At 43.8% G+C, this 21,816-nt stretch overlaps 1 protein-coding gene across 1 annotated transcript in view; it reads left to right on the forward strand.

Annotated features, from left to right (window-relative positions):
• Positions 1 to 21,816, forward strand: part of LOC132872661 (D-amino-acid oxidase-like) — a 41,115-nt gene that overhangs the window by 8,101 nt on the left and 11,198 nt on the right. Inside the window, exons 4-9 of the mRNA XM_060907618.1 lie at positions 2,479 to 2,544; positions 2,841 to 2,895; positions 7,998 to 8,102; positions 8,212 to 8,294; positions 15,894 to 16,011; positions 17,836 to 17,934. Coding sequence (XP_060763601.1) covers positions 2,479 to 2,544; positions 2,841 to 2,895; positions 7,998 to 8,102; positions 8,212 to 8,294; positions 15,894 to 16,011; positions 17,836 to 17,934 — 526 coding nt within the window. The remainder of the gene's footprint in view (positions 1 to 2,478; positions 2,545 to 2,840; positions 2,896 to 7,997; positions 8,103 to 8,211; positions 8,295 to 15,893; positions 16,012 to 17,835; positions 17,935 to 21,816) is intronic.

Here is a 21,816-nt window from a genome sequence, read left to right on the forward strand (position 1 = left end):
GGTCAATTTTGACCTTGTGCTTCCATTTATGCTAATTAGTGTGAGGGCCACCTGGCTCAAGGTAGCCACCACATATAAGGAGACATACACTGTTAGTGGTATATATACACATGTGCGCATTTATTTTACAATATTTACAGGCTATAGTGAACCAAGCAAGCAAAGACACAACAAGCAGGCTGCCAGCCACAACCGCTGGAAGAGCAAGCTACCAGCCTCTCGCCGTCAGGCCAGGGCTGGAAATGAGAGCCACCTCCCAGGTGACAGAACCCCAGCTAAATTCCCTGGACTCCGCCTCCTGGTTACCCCCCAGACTCCAGGCTCCAACTCCACCTGCAGGCTATGCAAAGAACACAGCAAAATCAAGACACAGCCCGCAATTGGTATTACTGTGGGAGCATAACGGCATGGTTGAGCCAGGGCGTCACATTAGAAAAGCTAATAATAGAACAAGTAAACTTTTACTGGCTTCTCAGCTTGTTATTTCAGAGTTTTATTCAGTTTTTTACATCTCCTGTAAAAAAGGAAAAATGTCACATAGCAGGTTTTGACCTGACAGCAACGATAGTATGTTGAACATCCAAAAGACTACCACAACTTCATTAGATATTCTTCACGCATATTTACAAGCAGTGGTGAACTGTTACTATTCGAGCTGTTACTTCAGCTCAGCCAAAACTTAGCCAGACACACAAAAAAGCAACAGGGCAAAGGATTTTGCAAGGGATTAGTGGCAGGCTGCCAGGTCGCTCTGATGTGTGTAGCTGTCGATCGATTGATCCATCCGTTATCTGTAGCCACTTATCCTGTTCTACAGGGTCGCAATGTAGTTGTCGATGTTGATTTTAAAAGTAACTAAATAAATTACAGAAGGAAATGAATACTTAAGTCTGAGTGAAAAATACTGTGACAAGCGTGTGTGGAAGAAGAGTCTGGAGACAGAAATCTTAATTTATCAGTCATTAGCCTGTGCTACTTGCTCTCAATAGCACTGGCTTGACTGCTTTATTAGCATTCACTAACACTACTGATGAATGCTACACTGGTTGGAAGGTCACTTCACTGCTGTGCCGACAGCGCCAATTCGCGGTTAAGCTCGCGTTGACCTCCGAGAAGGCTGAAGACGATACATTTTTGGTCTCTGCTACTATAAATCAAAATCTGATTGGTTAATTAATCTGTCAGTTCCTACATAACCATACACTGCCATGGCCTTCTGTCCCTAACCAATGAATGAGCCAGCTCTAAACTCTTCTCTGCCTAGAGACAACAAACAAAAAAAATCTCATTGGATAACTCAATTTTAATGCTTTCAGGACAGTAACCCTTTCATTTCTGAAGCAAATTTGATGGAAAATGAGGCCAACTTAGAATTAGAAGAGGATAATTAGAATTAAATTATGAAAGAATGAAAGCAATGAAAGAATGAAAGAAATGAAATATAATATGTGAAATGCTGATATGTTTGGGCCTTTTCTGAAGGCCTAGAAAGCCCCAACAGTTTACAAGAGAAAATTATACCAACGGTCATCAAAAAACTGGAAGAGAGAGTGTGTATGTATAATAAAAATAATATTGGCTGGCTTTTTTCAGAGGTATATCAGATATATTCCATTCAATTAGCATGATATTGAACTCATCTTCAACTCATTCAATGTCATGCTAGCTTGAATGGAATATATCTGATGTACCACTCAACACCAGCCAATATTATTTAAATATGTCACTCAGATTTGTGATGTGTTTCGTATGAAGAATGCGAGTTTTTCAAAACGAGAAGGTAAACTTCACATCTTCAAGCCAACGTGTGATTTTTCTTTTTATTATATAGACATGTTCATAAACAAAAAGTACCCAAGTTTATCAGAACAATTCATCGATTTCATAACGAGTGACACATCACTCACCAATCACGGTTATGGGTCTCCATGTCCCGGATGTAGCTTGTATGAAAAATACAAGTGGTCTATTTCCCAGTAAAACACTTGTGTCCATATAATATAATATTTTTATCTCAATTATTTGTAATAAAAGCAACACTGAGAGAAAAAGACTCATGAGAGCCTTTCCTGTGTTCCTTGAAGGAGCTTATTAGATAAAGGAAATGAAACTTAAATCAATAATTTGAGTTTTATATTTACGATTATTGGTCATTCTTAATACTTTTTCATCTTGACTGGAATAGCATTTTATTATTCTTAAACATTTAGTAAAAATGTATTTTTTATTTTGCATGTAAAGATGAGGGATAAAGCTGCAGCTATTCAGGTTTCTGTGTAATCATTTACATTTAATGTAGTAAACCTGTCTGTTTTTATTCTCCTCTGACAAATTCAGCCTATCTATGAATATAGTCTGAGCTAATTATTCAGGATGTAATGACATATATTAATATTTTTTCTTCCCTGAGCTTTTGAGGGTTAGCAGTCACCGGTACCTGTTCTCCATGCTCATGCTTTACTGTAATGTTGTTCTCAGCTTGGGTTGGTTTAACACTGCTCTAATGGTGGAAGGGAAGTCCTATCTACCCTGGCTCATGGAATGGTGAGAGCTCAAAAATTATCTCAGTGCTGTTCAAACTACAGTTATCCTGTAATAAAAGCTTTGTTTGTCCCCCTGATCGGTGTTTAAACAGATTTGACACCATTGTTCACGTTTATATTCACCAAGCTAAACAATAAGCAACTAGTACAGTTAATAAGTAATAAATGACATAAAACACAATGTGCCATCAATGTGACTGGTACAGAACCTGGACTCTGAAGAATTTTTTTTGCAAATCTGAACAAACCTGAGGTAATGTTATTAGACTTTAATATCAATTCTTTTCCTTTATTCAGGTTGGCAAATAGAGGCGTGAAGTTTCACCACAGAAAGATCCATTCATTCCAAGAGGTCAGACTAATTTTGTGATTATAGCATGTATATAGTTGATGTTTAAATTGTCACCATTTTAAGCATTCAGGTAAATATGACTAGTATATCAACATGAGTCTATATACAGTAATATAGAATGCATTAGAACAATTTCCCATTATGGACCTGTCTCCCATTATTCTACACTGATCCTTTTCAGTATTCTGTACTTTATGTGTAAAGTACTGTACTATCCTTAACATTCTTTGCAATCAAGATGCACATCAAAAATCTCCAGGAAATGTTTTTATTTCAGCATTTATCAAAAACAGTTACTCATTTCACTTATTACACCAATCAGCCACAACATTATGACCACTGACAGGTGAAGTGAATAGCATTATCTCTTTACAATGGCACCTGTAAAAGGGTGGGATATATTAGGCAGCAAGAGAATAGTTAGTTCTTGAAATTGATGTGTTGTAAGCAGGAAAAATGGGCAAGCATAAGGATCTGAGCAACTTTGAGAAGAGCCAAATTGTGATGGCTAGATGACTGGGTCTGAACATCTCCAAAATGGCACATCTTGTGGGGTATTCCCAGTATGCAGTGGTTAGTACCTCCCAAAAGTGGTCCAAGGAAGGACAACCGGTGACAGGATCATGATTCACATGGGGCATGAAGGCTAGCCCATATGATCCAATCCCACAGAAGAGCTAATGTAGCACAAACTGCTGAAAAAGTTAATGCTGGCTAAAACAGAAAGGTGTCAGCATTAACTATTTCAGCAGTTTGTGCTACATTAGCTCTTCTGTGGGATTGGACCATATGGGCTTGCCTTCATGCCCCATGCAAATCAATGAGCCTTCGACACCCATGACCCTGTTGCCAGTTCACCGGTTGTCCTTCCTTGGACCACTTTTGTTCGGTACTAATCACTGCATACTGGAAATACCCCACAAGATGTGCCATTCTGGAGATGTTCAGACCCAGTCATCTAGCCATCACAATTTGGTCCTTGTCAGAGTCGCTCAGATCCTTATGCTTGCTCATTTTTCCTGCTTCCAACACATCAACTTCAAGAACTGTCTATTCTTGTGCTGCCTAAAGCCTCACTCACAACTCGCCATATGTGCTGCTACGGGCAGTCTACGGTAAAAAATTTGGCAAAACTGTGCTAGAGACTTGCGCAACACTTGCGTGTGTTCAGCGCCGTAGAAGGTCGCAGACTGCCTGTGGAGACTTTTGGTCCTGTACATGCAAATTCTATGGGTCTTGTGACAAATCAAGAACGCATACACTACGTACGGGACCCATACTCTTTTTGTACGCCTGAACCAAGTCAGCAGCACAGCTAGTAGGGGTTTTTTGTGATGACAGTAAGACACATGAGTGACGCACGGTCATTGTATGAATGACGTGCCTCAGAAATACTACACAAGTATTCCACACTTGCTATATGTGCGGCCCGCAAGACAGAAGTACATCTCACTTTCTACCCCTATGTGTGGCATGCAACCTGCACACAGTACATTCGACCCACACATGACACAAGGGGCAAAACTCTGGGTATATACTGTATATTGGGGAGGAACCAAGGAACCGATCGTATAGCGTGTAGCATTGTAGAAGGGAAGAAGACCACTTCATTTGCTGTTTATATTTGAGTATATATTAATTTACCATGCAAACATCAAATAATAAAACATGAGTGCATTTTATTTCATTGTAAAAAAAATCCCAACTAAATAGCCCAACAGTTTGAGCACTGAAACACACTCTGACTCTGAGCTACTGTCCTGCTCCTACTCCTGCTGAGTGGTGGGACAGGGTGTCGGGATGTCCTTGTCCTCATCACTGAGCAAGAGGCACAATGGTCTGACAGTGATGATGGGATTGCAGTGTCATCACTTCTGGGCATCAACTGAAACATAGATGAAAATCAGCATATACAGGGTGACCCAAAAAAAAGTTTACACTTGGTTGATTGCTTGTATAAACACCAATTTAGGTCTCTTTAACTTTGTTCAATGCTTCAATGATTGCTGTTGAACTCCTAATTCCACTGCTATGCTCTTTTCACTCAACTACATCTGCTTCGTTTGAAAATGAAGAAAACTTCTGCTGTGCCTGAATTACTGTGTGCCGGACTGTCTCCTACTGAGATCGCAACACAGCTGGGGATATCAAGATGTGCAGTGTACAAAATTAAAAACAAGTTAGAACGCACTGGAACAGCCAAACGAAAGCCTGGATCTGGTTGCCCTCAGTTTGTATGGACAAAACACATGATTAACAAGGTTAAACGATGAATCAAGTCCAATCCTGTCAGGTCCATGAGAAAAATGGCTTCTGAGCTTGATGTCGGTCCTTCCTCAATGCAACAACTTGTCAAGAATGACCTTAACATGAAGTCCAGGGCCAGGGTGAAGGTTCCACTTCTTACTAAAGCTCAAAGAGAAAGTAGGGTGAAACGGTCCAAGGCATTGTTGAACAACATTAAGCATGCTGCGCCAGGTCGTGCGATTTTGTTCTCAGATAAAAAGATCTTCACTGTCGATGCCATATCAAACCGAAGAAACAACCGATGGATTGGAGGTGATCCCACAGATGTACCTGATGCTGTAAAGTATGCTAACACTACAAAGCACCCAGCTTCAGTCATGGTTTTTGGTCTCATCTCCTCGGATGGCAAGAAGATGCCTCCAGTTTTCATTCCCTCAGGTGTACGCATCAACACTGAGGGATATCTGGACATTCTGCAGAAAAAAGTCAAGCCATGGATCCAGACCAACTACCCTGATGAGAATTATGTGTTCCAACAAGACGGTGCCCCTGCTCACACTTCCAAGAGGACCCAAGAATGGTTGAATGCCAACCTGGAGGCATTCTGGCCCAAGGATATGTGGCCTCCACAGAGTCCAGATCTTAATCCACTGGATTATAGTATCTGGGCAACTGTGGACGACAGTGCCTGTAAGAAGCCCCACCCTTCTGTACCAGCCTTGCAGAGGTCTGTTCTGAGATCTTGGAACCGGATGACAGCATCCTACATCAAGAAGACTTGTCAAGTTTTCCGCAGTCGTCTGGAGGCGGTCATGGCAGTCGGAGGAGGACACATCGAGAAGTAGAGTCTACTGTGTATGCTGTTTCTAATGATTGTTGTTAAAATTTGTATTAGAAGCTGAGATACATGGTGTTGAAGTTTCATTTATGAAAGTGTAAACTTTTTTGGGGGTCATCATATAGATACTGAAATTAATGTTTAAACCATGTGTACACGGCCAGCCCAAGGCATAAGCGAATTAAGCGCCCGCTTAGGGCCCCACACACCACCAGGGGGCCCCCAAGAGCAGTTGGAATGCCCACCTGCGAAAATATTTTTAATTAAAAAAACGTAATATCAATGACATGATATAGCAGAAACAAAAGACACAAACATAAGACACAAAATAACGTTTTTTGTATCATTTTCATAGTTGGTACATTAGGTTAACTAATCCTTGCTGCTGGTTGCTGCCACTGCGCTCCTGCACAACCAGACGCACGTGACGTGACAGGAGTTATTCACTTCGGAAGATAGGTGGACTAGATGGCTAAGCCATGTCTCAAAAAAGAAATTATCCATCTGGGGCAGAGAAGAGGAAGAGGAAGAGACAAGAGGAAGAAAAAAGCAGCAAGAAAAAGGTAAATTTGAATGTCCAATGTTACTATTTTTGTGTCATTAAGGTTATATGTTCTGGCTAGGTTGGCTGGATTAGCTAACAGAATGTCTGTCATAGCTAACATTATGCTACCCAACACAACAAAATATAGCCTCGGATATCATCTTTAGTTCTAAGCTGAGAGCCGTCGCTTTACTTACAAACTCCAACCTAAATGTCATGACCGACATTAGCTCAAGTGGACAAAGTCATTATGACTTTGAGTTTGTTTTGCACATTAGTGCAAAATAAACTGGTTAACTTGTTTACATATACAGTGTCTTGTCTACTGATTTGTTGTTTTACTTACAAATATGCCACACATCACTCTGAAAATTTTATATTGCAATAGCCACAAGTTGCAGTATAATGTAATCCAACTAAAAATGCAGATTATGGTGGGTGGCTAGACTAACTAGACTAACTGTGTAGCCTAAGAAATAATAAGGCAGCGAGCAGTATAGTTTTGGTGGTGTGGGGGGCCCCCAAATCAAATTCTGCTTAGGGCCCCTTAAAGGCTTGGGCCGGCCCTGCATGTGTATTTACCTCTGAAAATACCTCTGGCGGGGTGCTGTGCCTTCTGCTGGCTTGAAGGCATACTTCTCCCTGTCGGTGCAGGGCTTGCTGGTGCTGCTACAATCATCATCAAATTCTTCCTCTTTCTCCCCCTCTGCTGTTTCAGGCTGGGCTACTTCACTTTTGCTTGCTTCTTCTTGGGTCCCATTTTCTAAACTTTAAACTGAAAATTTTTAAAATTTTCCCACAAAATATTCAATGTTCTTCAGTCAAAAGACAGATGCAGAATGCTGCAGACATGCTGGTTTTATACCCATTCCTGGCTTGCGTCACACGCAAGTTATGAGTGATTGTAACATGCTAATCACATGCATCACACATGCTTCACAAGTGCAGCCCATACTCGTAGTGCAAGAAACTGGTAAAATGCAAGTCACATGCACTCCACACTCACTGAACATGCACTGATCATGTGCGTCAGACATACGCTTTCCACTGGCTAAGGGTGCAATTTTTCCCACGCCTCAAGGAAGTCAGGTGTGCAACCTATACTTGACCAGTACTTTGCCAGTACTCCTCCCCCAAACTTTCCCCCGGGTTCACCATGACCCTGTGGCATGAGTCATGACTGCGAGCTACCAAGCCCTGTGACCCGTGCATGTCCAAAACACTTACGGCGGGTTGTGAGTGAGGCTTAATATATCCCACCCCTTGACAGGTGCCATTGTAATGAGATAATCAATGTAATTCACTTTACCTGTCAGTGTTTTTACTTTTATAGCTGATCGATGTACCGGTATCCTCTTCTCACATCATTTGCTTGAAACGTAATTTGAGAACAATTTTTACAGCTGAGGAAGTAAGAGTTTTTTGGTTCTGGATTTGGACAACGTTATTAACATTTGTTAATTTTGCATGTAGCTGGCAGATATTGGAGCTGACGTCATCGTCAACTGTTCAGGCATACGTTCAGGTGACCTCCAACCTGATCCTGAGCTCACTCCAGCCCGAGGACAGATCCTTAAGGTCAGAGGTTAAAGGTTGAGCAGTTACATACAGTCACGGTGTATATAGTCCTGACAACCATGATTTTAAAATGCGGTACTGTCTGCCTTTACCTGTTCTGCTTCATTAGGTGGATGCTCCTTGGTTAAAGCACTTCATTCTGACACACAATTTCACATCAGGAATTTACACTACACCATACATCATCCCAGGGTGAGTGTTCTTACTGGCTTAACAAGCCTAACAGACTAAAATGCCAATATATATATATATATATATATATATATATATATATATATATATATATCGTCTCGTCTTCATCAACTTTATCCAGGGCCGGGTCGCGGAGGCAGCAGTCTGGGCATGGAAGCCCAAACTTCCCTTTCCCCAGACACCTTGGCCAGCTCCTCGGGAAGAACACCGAGGCATTCCCAGACCAGCCGAGAGACATAGTCCCTCCAGCGTGTCCTGGGTCTTCCCCGGGGCCTCTTCCTGGGGGGACATGCCTGGAACACCTCCCCAGGGAGGCATCCAGGAGGCATCCGAAAGAGATGCCCGAGCCACCTCAGCTGATTCCTCTCGATGTGGAGGAGCAGTGGCTCTACTCCGAGCTCCTCCCAAGTGACTGTGCTTCTCACCTTATCTCTAAGGGAGCGCTCAGCCACCCTGCAAAGGAAACATATTTCGGCCGCTTGTATCCGCGATCTTGTTCTTTCGGTCATTACCCAAAGCTCATGACCATAGGTGAGAGTCGGAACGTAGATCGACCAGTAAATCAAGAGCTTCACCTTTTGGCTCAGTTCCTTCTTCACCATGACGGACTGGTAAAGCGATCGCATCACTGCGGAGGCTGCACCGATCCTCCTGTCGGTCTCACGCTCTATCCTTCCCTCACTCGTGAACAAGATCCCGAGATACTTAAACTCCTCCACTTGAGGCAGGACTTCTCCACCAACCTGGAGAGGGCAAGCCACCCTTTTCCAGTCGAGAACCATGGCTTTGGACTTGGAGGTGCTGATTCTCATCGCAGCCGCCTCACACTCGACTGCAAACCGCCCCAGTGCATGCTGAAGGTCCTGGTTTGAAGAAGCCAACAGGACAACATCATCCGCAAAAAGCAGACATGAAATCCTGTGGTTCCCAAACAGTATTCCTTCCGGCCCCTGGCTGCGCCTAGAAATTCTGTCCATAAAAATTATGAACAGAACCGGTGACAAAGGGCAGCCCTGCTGGAGTCCAACATGCACTGGGAACAGGTCTGACTTACTGCCGGCAATGCGAACCAGACTCTTGCTCCCTTCGTACAGGGACCGGACAGCCCTTAGCAAAGAGCCCCAAACCCCATACTCCCAAAGCACCCCCCACAGAATACCACGAGGGACACGGTCGAATGCCTTCTCCAGATCCACAAAGCATACAGTGGTGCTTGAAAGTTTGTGAACCCTTTAGAATTTTCTATATTTCTGCATAAATATGACCTAAAACATCATCAGATTTTCACACAAGTCCTAAAAGTAGATAAAGAGAACCCAGTTAAACAAATGAGACAAAAATATTATACTTGGTCATTTATTTATTGAGAAAAATGATCCAATATTGCATATCTGTGAGTGGCAAAAGTATGTGAACCTTTGCTTTCAGTATCTGGTGTGACTCCCTTGTGCAGCAATAACTGCAACTAAACGTTTCCAGTAACTGTTGATCAGTCCTGCACACCGGCTTGGAGGAATTTTAGCCCATTCCTCCATACAGAACAGCTTCAACTCTGGGATGTTGGTGAGTTTCCTCACATGAACTGCTCGCTTCAGGTCCTTCCACAACATTTCCATTGGATTAAGGTCAAGACTTTGACTTGCCCATTCCAAAACATTAACTTTATTCTTCTTTAACCATTCTTTGGTAGAACAACTTGTGTGCTTAGGGTCATTGTCTTGCTGCATGACCCACCTTCTCTTGAGATTCAGTTCATGGATAGATGTCCTGCCATTTTCCTTTAGAATTTGCTGGTATAATTCAGAATTAATTGTTCCATCAATGATGGCAAGCCGTCCTGGCCCAGATGCAGCAAAACAGGCTCAAACCATGATACTACCACCACCATGTTTCACAGATGGGATAAGGTTCTTATGCTGGAATGCAGTGTTTTCCTTTCTCCAAACATAACACTTCTCATTTAAACCAAAAAGTTCTATTTTGGTCTCATCTGTCCACAAAACATTTTTCCAATAGCCTTCTGGCTTGTCCACATGATCTTTAGCAAACTGCATTGTGGTTCAGTGTTCTCCTGATGGTGGACTCATGAACATTAACATTAGTCAATGTGAGAGAGGCCTTCAGTTGCTTAGAAGTTACTCTGGGGTCCTTTGTGACCTTGCCGACTATTACATGCCTTGCTCTTGGAGTGATCTTTGTTGGTCAACCACTCCTGGGGAGGGTAACAATGGTCTTGAATTTCCTCCATTTGTACACAATCTGTCTGACTGTGGATTGGTGGAGTCCAAACTCTTTAGAGATGGCTTTGTAACCTTTTCCAGCCTGATGAGCATCAACAATACTTTTTCTGAGGTCCTCAGAAATCTCCATTGTTCATGCCATGATACACTTCCACAAACATGTGTTGTGAAGATCAGGCCTTGATAGATCCCCGTTCTTCAAATAAAACAGGGTGCCCACTCACACCTGATTGTCATCCCATTGATTGGAAACACCTGACTCTAATTTCACCTTCAAAGTAACTGCTAATCCTAGAGGTTCACATACCTTTGTCACTCACAGATATGTAATATTGGATCATTTTCCTCAATAAATAAATGACCAAGTATAATATTTTTGTCTCATTTGTTTAACTGGGTTCTCTTTATCTACTTTTAGGACTTGTGTGAAAATCTGATAATGTTTTAGGTCATATTTATGCAGAAATATAGAAAATTCTAAAGGGTTCACAAACTTTCAAGCACCACTGTATGTGGACTGGTTGGGCAAACTCCCATGAACATGAGCACCCTATGAAGGGTATAAAGCTGGTCCAGTGTTCCACGACCAGGACGAAAACCGCATTGTTCCTCCTGGATCCGAGGTTCGACTATTGGCCAAATTCTCCTCTCCAGTACCCTGGAGTAAACCTTCCCAGGAAGGCTGAGAAGTGTGATTCCCCTATAATTGGAGCACACTCTCTGGTCCCCTTTCTTAAAAAGAGGGACCACCACCCCAGTCTGCCACTCCAGAGGCACTGTCCCTGACCGCCAGGCGATGCTGCAGAGGCGTGTCAGCCAAGACAGCCCCACAACATCCAGAGACTTGAGATACTTGGGGCGGATCTCATCCACCCCTGGTGCCCTGCCACCGAGGAGCTTGAAAACCACCTTCAGCTTGGGTAATGGACGAGTCCACCTCTGAGTCATCAACCTCCACTTCCTCAATGGAAGACGTGACGGTGGGATTGAGGAGATCCTCGAAGTATTCCTTCCACTGCCTGACAATGTCCCCAGTCGAGGTCAACAGCTCCCCACCCGCACTGTAAACAGTGTTGGCAGAGTACTGCTTCCCCCTCCTGAGGCGCCGGACGGTTTGCCAGAATTTCTTCGAGGCCGACCGATAGTCCTCCTCCATGGCCTCACCGAACTCCTCGCAGTTCCGAGTTTTTGCCTCCGCAACTGCCTGAGCTGCGGCACGCCTGGCCTGCCGATACCCGTCAGCTGCCTCCGGAGTCCCAGAGGCCAACATGGCCCGATAGGACTCCTTCTTCAGCTTGACGGTGTCCCTTACTTCCGGTGTCCACCACCGGGTTTGGGGATTCCCACCACGACAGGCACCGGAGACCTTGTGGCCACAGCTCCGAACAGCTGCGTCTACAATGGAGGTAGAGAACATGGTCCACTCAGAATCAATGTCCCCCGACTCCCTCGGAAGCTGGGACAAGCTCTCCTGGAGGTGGGAGTTAAAGACCTCCCCAACAGAGTGCTCAGCCAGATGTTCCCAGCAGACCCTCACCATACGTTTGGGCCTGCCAGGTCTGTCTGGCTTCCTCCTCTGCCAGCGGATCCAACTCACCACCAGGTGGTGATCAGTTGACAGCTCAGCCCCTCTCTTCACCCGAGTGTCCAAGACATAGGGCCGGAGATCAGATGAAACGACAACAAAGTTGATCATCGACCTCCGACCTAAGGTGTCCTGGTGCCACGTACACTTATGGACACCCCTATGCTCGAACATGGTGTTTGTTATGGACAAACCATGACTAGCACAGAAGTCCAATAACAAAACACCACTCGGGTTCAGATCGGGGAGGCCGTTCCTCCCAATCACACCCCTCCAGGTGTCACTGTCGTCGCCCACGTGAGCGTTGAAGTCCTCCAGTAGAACAATGGAGTCCCCAGTCTGAGCACCTCTCAGTACCTCTCCCAGGGACTCCAAGAAGGCCGGATATTCTATACTGCTATTCGGCCCGTAGGCACAAACGACAGCAAGAGCCCTCTCCCCGACCCGAAGGTGCAGAGAGGCGACCCTCTCGTTCACTGGGGTGAACTCCAACACATGGCGGCTGAGCTGGGGAGCTATAAGCAAGCCCACACCAGCCCGCCGCCGCTCACCATGGGCGACTCCAGAGAAGTGGAGAGCCCAGCCCCTTTCGAGTAGCTGGGTTCCGGAGCCCAAGCTGTGTGTGGAGGTGAGCCCGACTATCTCTAGCTGGTACCTCTCAACCTCCCGCACAAGCTCAGGCTCTTTCCCCCCCAGCGAAGTGACATTCCATGTCCCAACAGCTAGCTGCTGTGTTCGGGGATCAGGTCGTCGAGGCCCCTGCCTTCGACTGCCGCCTAATCCACACTCCTACGGCTACCTCTGTCGGTGGTGAACCCACAGGAGGTCGGGCCCACGTCACCGCTTCGGGCTGAGTCTGGCCGGGCCCCGTGGGCAAAGGCCCGGCCACCAAGCGCTCGCATACGACCCCCAACCCCGGGCCTGACTCCAGGGTGGGGCCCCGGCTGTGCCATACTGGGCGATGTCACGGTCCTTGATTTTTTTTTTTATCCATAAGGGTTTTGGTGAACTGCTCTTGGTCTTGCCTGTCACCTAGGACCTGTCTGCCTTGGGAGACCCTAACAGGGGTGTAATGCCCCCGACAACATAGCTCCTAGGATCATTCAAGCACACAAACCCCTCCACCACAATAAGGTGGCAGTTCTAGGAGGGGATATATATATATATATACATACACTGTTGTTTTGCAGAACAATGGGCATATTAAATATCACCATAATATTTTACAATCTATTCACACATCTCTTGGCACAAACATGTGACAGTGCTAGTTCTGTAATGGACAAGTTGTATCTCTTAAAACAAAATGTCCTATAAACACAAATAACTGGCGGAATTATCGTCGATGGACTGTCATATACTCCAAAATGTATGTTGTCTACAGTAAAAATGAATAAACTGTTAAAATAAGAATTTTATTTAATCTATTTATTTTGAGCACATTTTCTCTTTGGATGTGTCCTACATAGCATGTAGCTTAGTTTACATTTAATCTAATCATATCTGATTGGATATCTCTGAGATAATGAAGATAGTGGAGTAAGCAAATATTTGTAAATTGGATGGTGTTACTGGTTTGAAAACCATGAGCTAGCCTGGTGGTTAGCATGTCCACCTCTTGACAGGGAGATAGCACTGTCGGGTCATACCAAAGACCATTATCAAAATGGTACCTACTGCCATCTGGCAAGGCACACCGCAATACAGATACGACAAGGGAGCCAAACTCTCACGGTTACCAGAGGACTGGGTCCCCCACTGTAACCCCAGCTATGTAATAGGTGAGAGGCTGAGGGCTATGGAAATGGAGATCAGCACTGCCCATTGTGCTAAGTGCCTGGTTAGTACTGGGACAGGAGACTGCCTGGGAAGATCAGGGTCTGGAACAGGAGGGACTATGACTTTTGACTGGTTTGAAAACTGTGCACTGAAGCACCAAATACTTCTTTTTTTGATGAAGTGGGCTTTGTTACCTGTCTTGCTATCTTTCAGTATCATTCAGTTTAGTTTTATATCATTGGAAAAATTCTGTTCCTCTTTGTTCCATTATTTCTGCACTGAGGTTAGACTTCAGTGATCTTTTTTTAATGGAGAACCTCGTTTTTTGTTTCAGATCATGATGTCATGTATTCATGTATAAGCAGAAATGGAACAAGTGTTCCAAGTCAGGAACAAGTCAGGAATAGTGCCTCTGGATTGGCAGACTGGGGTGGTGGTACCCCTTTTTAAAAAGGGAGACCGGAGAGTGTTCCAACTATAGAGGGATCACACTTCTCAGCCTCCCCGGGAAAGCCTATGCTGGGATGCTGGAGAGGAGAGTCCGGTTGATAGTCAAGCCTCGGATTCAGGAGGAACAATGCGATTTTCGTCCTGGTCATGGAACACTGGACCAGCTCTTTACCCTTGCAAGGGTACTAGAGGGTGCACTAGAGTTTGCCCAACCGGTCTACATGTGTTTTGTGGACCTAGAGAAGGCTTACGACCGTGTCCCTCATGGTACCCTGTGGAGTGTGCTTTGGGAGTATGGGGTTCAGGACCCACTACTGCGCGCCATTTGGGCCCTGTATGACCAGAGTAGGAGTTTGGTTTGCATTGCCGGGTGTAAGTTGTCATTCCCAGTGCATGTGGGACTCTGCCAGGGCTGCCCTTTGTCACCGGTTCTGTTCATAATTTTTATGGACAGAATTTCTAGGCGCAGCCAAGGGGTGGAGGGTGTCTGGTTTGGTGGTATCAGGATCGCATCTCTGCTTTTTGCAGATAATGTGGTCTTGTTGGCTTCATCAATCTGTGATCTACAGCATGTGCTGGGACAGTTTGCAACCGAGTATGAAGCAGCTGGGATGAGGATCAGCACCTCCAATTCCATGGTGCTCAGCCGGAAATGGGTGGAGTGCCTACTTTGGGTCGGGGGGAGTTGCTACCTCAAGTGGAGGAGTTTAAGTATCTCGGGCTCTTGTTCACGAGTGAGGGTAGGGGGGAGCGGGAGTTGGACAGACAGATCGGGGCAGCGTCAGCAGTGATGCAGATGCTAAACCGGTCTGTTGTGGTAAAGAGAGAGCTGAGCCAAAAGGCAAAGCTCTCAATTTACTGGTCCATCTACGTTCCCACCCTCACCTATGGTCACGAGCTGTGGGTAGTGATCGAAAGAATGAGATCGCAGATACAAGCGGTTGAAATGAGTTTTCTCTGCAGGGTGGCTGGGCTCTCCCTTAGAGACAGGGTAAGAAGCTTGGTCATTCGGGAGAGACTCAGAGTAGAACTGCTCCTCCTCCACATCGAAAGGAGTCAGTTGAGATAGTTTGGGCACCTTGTTAGGATGCCTCCTGTACACCTACCAGGGGAGGTTCTCTGGGCATACCCCACTGGGAGGAGACCCTGGGGCAGACCCAGGACACGCTGGAGAGATTACATCTCTCGGCGGGCCTGGGAACGCCTCGGTATTCCCCTGGAAGAGCTGGTGGAGGTGGCCGGGGAGAGGAAAGTCTGGGCTGCTTTGCTTAGGCTGCTACCCCCATGACCCAGATAAGCGGCAGAAAATGGATGGATGGAACAAGTGTTCTTGTTTTTGCACATTAAGAACAGTGTGTACTGTTTTGTGTGAACCAGTTCTGTCTAGTTCTGCAGAACTGGCTTCATTGGCATAAAGACCTGATCAAACTACATGATGCTTGGACCCACACCAAGTATAATTCTTTCTTGTGTTGAACACTTCCTCACTGATGCAAGTCAGCAATACGACATTGATTTTAATATAAGCCTGGTCTATTTCTTCAGGAGTCGTCTAGTGACAGTTGGAGGAATTTTTCAAGTGGGAAACTGGAGTGAGCAGAACAATTCAGTTGACCACAAAGACATTTGGGAGAAAGCCTGTGCACTGGAGCCCAGTTTAAAAGTAAGAGAATTATAGTATGCTAATGCATTCTGTCTGTCTATCACAATCCAGTCCCATTTATCCACCTATGGGTTCAATAATTAATTGACAAATTTGATACAATTCAGTAAAAAAAATAGCAGGCAGCAGCAAACACTGACATTGATATTATTCTTGATTAGTTGGTCTGTCTTATGAAGCATGTTGTGGCATTTCATGCCACAATCAACAAAACTATTTTAATAAATTTGCTTATAAATGGTTAAACTATTCTTATGTTGATTAAAAGCTACATCATTTTAATTTTCTTAGCATACCGAGTATCTTTTTAACGTATGTGTCATCATGCAAATCAAGCCGCCATCCTGCTTCTGGTTCCCATCAAACGAGCAACGAGTTGATCCCAAAAAAGTTGATTTCTTGATTCCAGGCATTATAAACTAGGAATCGACCCCGAAGTTTTGGAGTCTGTTCCATACATGTAAAATTATTTACATTAAGGATTATTTTGAATTTGGTCACCCTATAAAAGGGGTCTCGTAATTTTTTCCATTGCTGTATTTTTTAGTATTCAGTAGGGGAGAGTGGGGAGACTTGGAACAGGAGAGACGTTGGACAGTTTGTATTCCCATAAATTTATTTCAACCAATCAGGTTTTCGATTACATCAAAACTTAGATGTTGCCCCTTAGAGTAACCAACTTCCTTTGGAGCCAGAAAGCTGGACACTGCAGTAAGGTTTGTGCAGTTCAATATTTTTATCAACCAAAACTTGTATTTTCTACTTCGCCTCCACCTCCATTCTATGGTGTAATGTACGCTGGTGAATATTGTGTTACATAAATTCTTGGGAAAAACATTTAAGATTTTTTTTTTAAATGGCTAGATGGGGAAAGTTGGGACAGTTCATCATGTTACAGGTTTTTTTTCTTGTGGTTTACAAATATGATTTTTTTTTTTTTGTTAAAAATATGGGCGTGTTCCTGCATGAGGGTTAAGCTTATTTCATTCCTTCTTGAGAATGGATCTGTTTTGTCGAGTTAGGCTTTACGTAAACTGACTTTTTTTTTTTTGTATCGCTCTCAAGGCATTGTGTGTTTATACAGTTCACATGGTACAAGTTTTGATAATAAATAAAAATTAAACATGTAGGCTTAAGCTAGGTATTTTATTTTTGCTCCATGTCTCCCCACTCTGTCCCAAGTCTCCCAATATATAATGTCCCATGCCTCTCCTCAGTGTCTCATGTCTTCCTACAAAAAATAATGACAGAAAAAGTGAAGCCTGAAGGCCAGTATATGTGTCGAGCTGAGAAACTAATGTTGTGGTTGCAATATGAATGTGATACTACCTGTAAAGAATTTCACGCAATCTACAAAAGCTGAAAATTTTGTCCCAAGTCTCCCTGCTCTCTCCTATGTTTTTAAAATAATCCAACCAATTGGTTAATCAGGAAAAATAATCCACAGATTGATTTTTAAAATAGTCATTAGTTGCTATTCATCCATAATTCCAATTCATATTAAAGCCCCTTCTATCCCATTTTATTTCATGGATAAGTTGTGGTGTTCAGAAGTTTAGTATTGTGTCTGGTAAGGGTGAGGTTTTTTTTTTTCAGTGTGAATTTAAGAGTGAACATTTTTAACAGTATTTAACAGTCACTGAATTAAACACTTTAAGTGTCGATGAAATTTCTTTTAAGCGGTGGAATGATTTGAGTTCAAATTCAGTCAGAATATTTGAGTTCAAATTCAGTCAGAATTGCACTGTGACCTATTCTTCTGATTTAATCAGTTTGAATAATAAAGGGATGAGGAGATATTTGTGGATGTTTTTCTCCTGGCAGAATGCTCGCATAGTGGAGGACTGGACAGGCCTCAGACCTGTACGCAGTAAAGTCAGGTTGGAGAGAGAGACCATCCGCTCCGGCCCCAGCGTGATTGAGGTGAGCTTTTACAGCACGACTGCACACTGTGAGGCACGGTGAAACACTCTGAGACACACCTGAGAGGCATAAGTAGTGAAATATGATTGTATTTATTTCAGGCAGTTCCAGGAACTTCTCATGATCGGACCTTCAGCATTTTTCACTTTGCTTTAGCCCAGGAGTTTGAGACATGAACTTGCATCTTTTTTTAACAGAAAAGGCATGACAAACTCTAGATTTTGTCATCTTAAATACCTTGACCAAGGATAGGATTAAAAAAGGAATTTATAAGAAGACTGGTGGTACAGTATGTGCTAATATTTTTATTAACCATACCAGTGTAAACTGGATTATAACACGGGGCTTCTGGATTCTGATTAGTCAGAAGGTATTGATTTATTTTCTATTGCAGTGGCTCTGACAATAGTGGTGGCTGTAATCCAGATCACAGGTTTACAGTGGTGCTTGAAAGTTTGTGAACCCTTGAGAATTTTCTATATTTCTGCATAAATATGACCTAAATCATTATCAGATTTTCACACAAGTCCTAAAAGTAGACAAAGAGCGGCACGGTGGTGTAGTGGTTAGCACGGTCGCCTCACAGCAAGAAGGTTCCGGGTTCGAACCCAGCGGCCGGCGAGGGCCTTTCTGTGTGGAGTTTGTATGTTCTCCCCGTGTCTGCGTGGGCTTCCTCCGGGTGCTCCGGTTTCCCCCACAATCCAAAGACATGCAGTTAGGTTGACGTAGGGCGGCCTTGGGCTGAGATGTCCTTAAGCAAGGTACCTGACCCCTGACTGCTCCCTGGGCGCTCTGGTGTGGCTGCCCACTGCTCTGAGTGTGTGCGTGTGTTCACTGCTTCAGATGGGTTAAATGCAGAGGATGAATTTCACTGTGCTTGAAGTGTGCATGTGACGAATAAAGGTTTCTTCTAAAGAGAACCTACACAGCAAAATCCCCAGTGTTGAATTAACACCCAGAGTGTTGAATTGGACCAGTTGGACCTATATAAACACTCTGGGTGTTAATTCAACACTAAGGAATTTGCTGTGTAGTTAAACAAATGAGACAAAAAAATTATACTTGGTAATTTATTTATTGAGGAAAATGATCCAATATTACATATCTGTGAGTGGCAAAAGCATGTTAACCTTTGCTTTCAGTATTTGGTGTGACCCCCTTGGGCAGCAATAACTGCAAATAAACGTTTCCGGTAACTGTTGATCAGTCCTGCACATCAGCTTGGAGGAATTTTAGCCCATTCCTCCGTACAGAACAGCTTCAACTCTGGGATGTTGGTGGGTTTCCTCACATGAACTGCTTGCTTCAGATCCTTCCACAACACTTAAATTGGATTAAGGTCAGGACTTTGACTTGGCCATTCCAAAACATTCACTTCATTCTCCTTTAACCATTCTTTAGTAGAACGACTTGTGTGCTTAGGGTCATTGTCTTGCTGCATGACCCACCTTCTCTTGAGATTCAGGCTACGTTTACACTAGACCGTATCTGTCTCGTTTTCTTCGCGGACGCACTGTCCGTTTACATTAACCCCCCTGAAAAAGCGGGGAAACGGGAATCCGCCAGCGTCCACGTATTCAATCTAGATCGTATCAGCTCCGGTGCTGTGTAAACATTGAGAATACGCGAATACGCTGTGCTGAGCTCTAGCTGGCGTCTCATTGGACAACGTCACTGTGACATCCACCTTCCTGATTCGCTGGCGTTGCTCATGTGACGCGACTGCTGAAAAACGGCGCAGACTTCCGCCTTGTATCACCTTTCATTAAAGAGTATAAAAGTATGAAAATACTGCAAATACTGATGCAAATACTGCCCATTGTGTAGTTATGATTGTCTTTAGGCTTGCCATCCTTCCACTTGCAAGTAATAAGTGATATGCGCTGGGATCTCACACACAGCGGCTCAGTCCCGAATCGTGGCTTGTTCACTTCACTCGCGCGCTCTGTGAGCTGCGCAGGGCCGGAGTGCACACCCTCCAGAGGGCACTCGCTGTTCAGGGCGGAGTGATTTGGAGCGCAGGGTGCCTGCGGAGCCGAGCGTATCCGCGTATTGGTGTTGCTGTGTGCACGGCTAACGGTTTTAGTGTCAACGCGAATCGTTTTAAGAACGTTAATCTGATGATCCGCTGATTCGACGTAATGTAAACGTAGCCTCAGTTCATGGATAGATGTCCTGACATTTTCCTTTAGAATTCGCTGGTATAATTCAGAATTAATTGTTCCATCAATGATGGGAAGCCGTCCTGGCCCAGATGCAGCAAAACAGGCTCAAACCATGATACTACCACCACCATGTTTCACAGATGGGATAAGGTTCTTATGCTGGAATGCAGTGTTTTCCTTTCTCCAAACATAATGTTTCTCATTTAAACCAGAAAGTTCTATTTAGGTCTCATCCGTCCACAAAACATTTTTCCGATAGCCTTCTACCAGTAGCTTGTCCATGTGATCTTTAGCAAACTACAGATGAGCAGCAATGTTCTTTTTGGAGAGCACTGGCTTTCTTCTTGCAACCCTGCTATGCACACCATTAACATGAACGTTAGCCAATGTGAGAGAGGCCCTCAGTTGCTTAGAAGTTACCCTGGGGTCCTTTGTGACCTCGCCGACTATTACACGCCTTGCTCTTGGAGTGATCTTTGTTGGTCGACCACTCCTGAGGAGGGTAACAATGGTTAAGTGTTATCACTTAGGCAGTGGCGGCTGGTAGTCTTTCAAACAGGGGAGGCTGGTCGGTTACAATACTTCCAGATTTTAAAAGAAAAAACATCAATTTTGCCCATACTCTTGCCTCTGATCTGGCTGATTGTTGGCAGGGTCACAAACTGTGAAATAACAGGTTCTTTTGGCCCATTAGCCTACTGTCCAATATACATGATGGTGGTGTTGGGGGAGGGGTATATTTTAACATTTTATATTTTAAAATTGTGGCATGTTGTTTAAAAATTGATCATTATTGAAAGCAGCTCTTTGTCAGGAACCTCAGCAGTAACAGCAGAGTGTTCTGGAATAGGCACAAGCACTGACCTTGGGGAGCCAAACATAGAGCTGGGTGCCACACATTTCATTCAATGACACTTTCCCTATATTTTACTTATTTTGACTGAGAAATGTTTTATTGACAATTTTGATAACCCTTCACTTTTAATCCAGGTCTGTAGTGTGAAATGTTCTTGGCTGTGTTTTTGTTTAAAAATGTTTTCCAAATTGTAGCTGTGTTTAATTCATATCCAGAGAAATATATATTCCAATATAATATACTCAGCATAAACATTTTAAATAGATTCTATATTTTTGGTCCATCCATGACATATTACTAAAGTAGCCTATTTACTGTTGTTGATGTGGGTCACTTGCTGTTAGCCAATTCACTTTCTCATACCAGGAGAGCTGAAAGGAACGAGTATTATTCCCTACCGTTTTCACCAAGTCAATTTGAGGCGTTGGTCTACCCTGCTCTTTAATTTTAATTTTTTCCTCGAAAGGAAGACTGGCAAATGGCTTTGCCAAAATTAAATCAGCAATGCTTGGCATCCATGCGCAGCTTTCTTGCTAGCTGACTAGCCCCCTCAAGTTCAAGTTCAGTCACTCAAATAAACGAAATTTCTGGAACTAAGATAGCAAACTTGACAACACTATATTTACACTTTATTTACAATGAAAATATTTACAAACTAAAAAAGCTGGTAGAAACCATATGTAATGAATGAAATCGAAATGTAAGCTGATCTCTTACAATACACCACAGCACTTGCGAATCCGCATGGGACTGAACTGAAATTCACTGCTGCCTGTCTATATTTGAAACTAGCTGTCAATCAAAGAAAATATCTGGCCGCTTTCACCAATCACCAGTCTCCTCGCGGAAAGCTTTGCCATG

Source organism: Neoarius graeffei, chromosome 24, assembly GCF_027579695.1.
Source record: "Neoarius graeffei isolate fNeoGra1 chromosome 24, fNeoGra1.pri, whole genome shotgun sequence".
NCBI classification, from domain to species: Eukaryota; Metazoa; Chordata; class Actinopteri; order Siluriformes; family Ariidae; genus Neoarius; species Neoarius graeffei.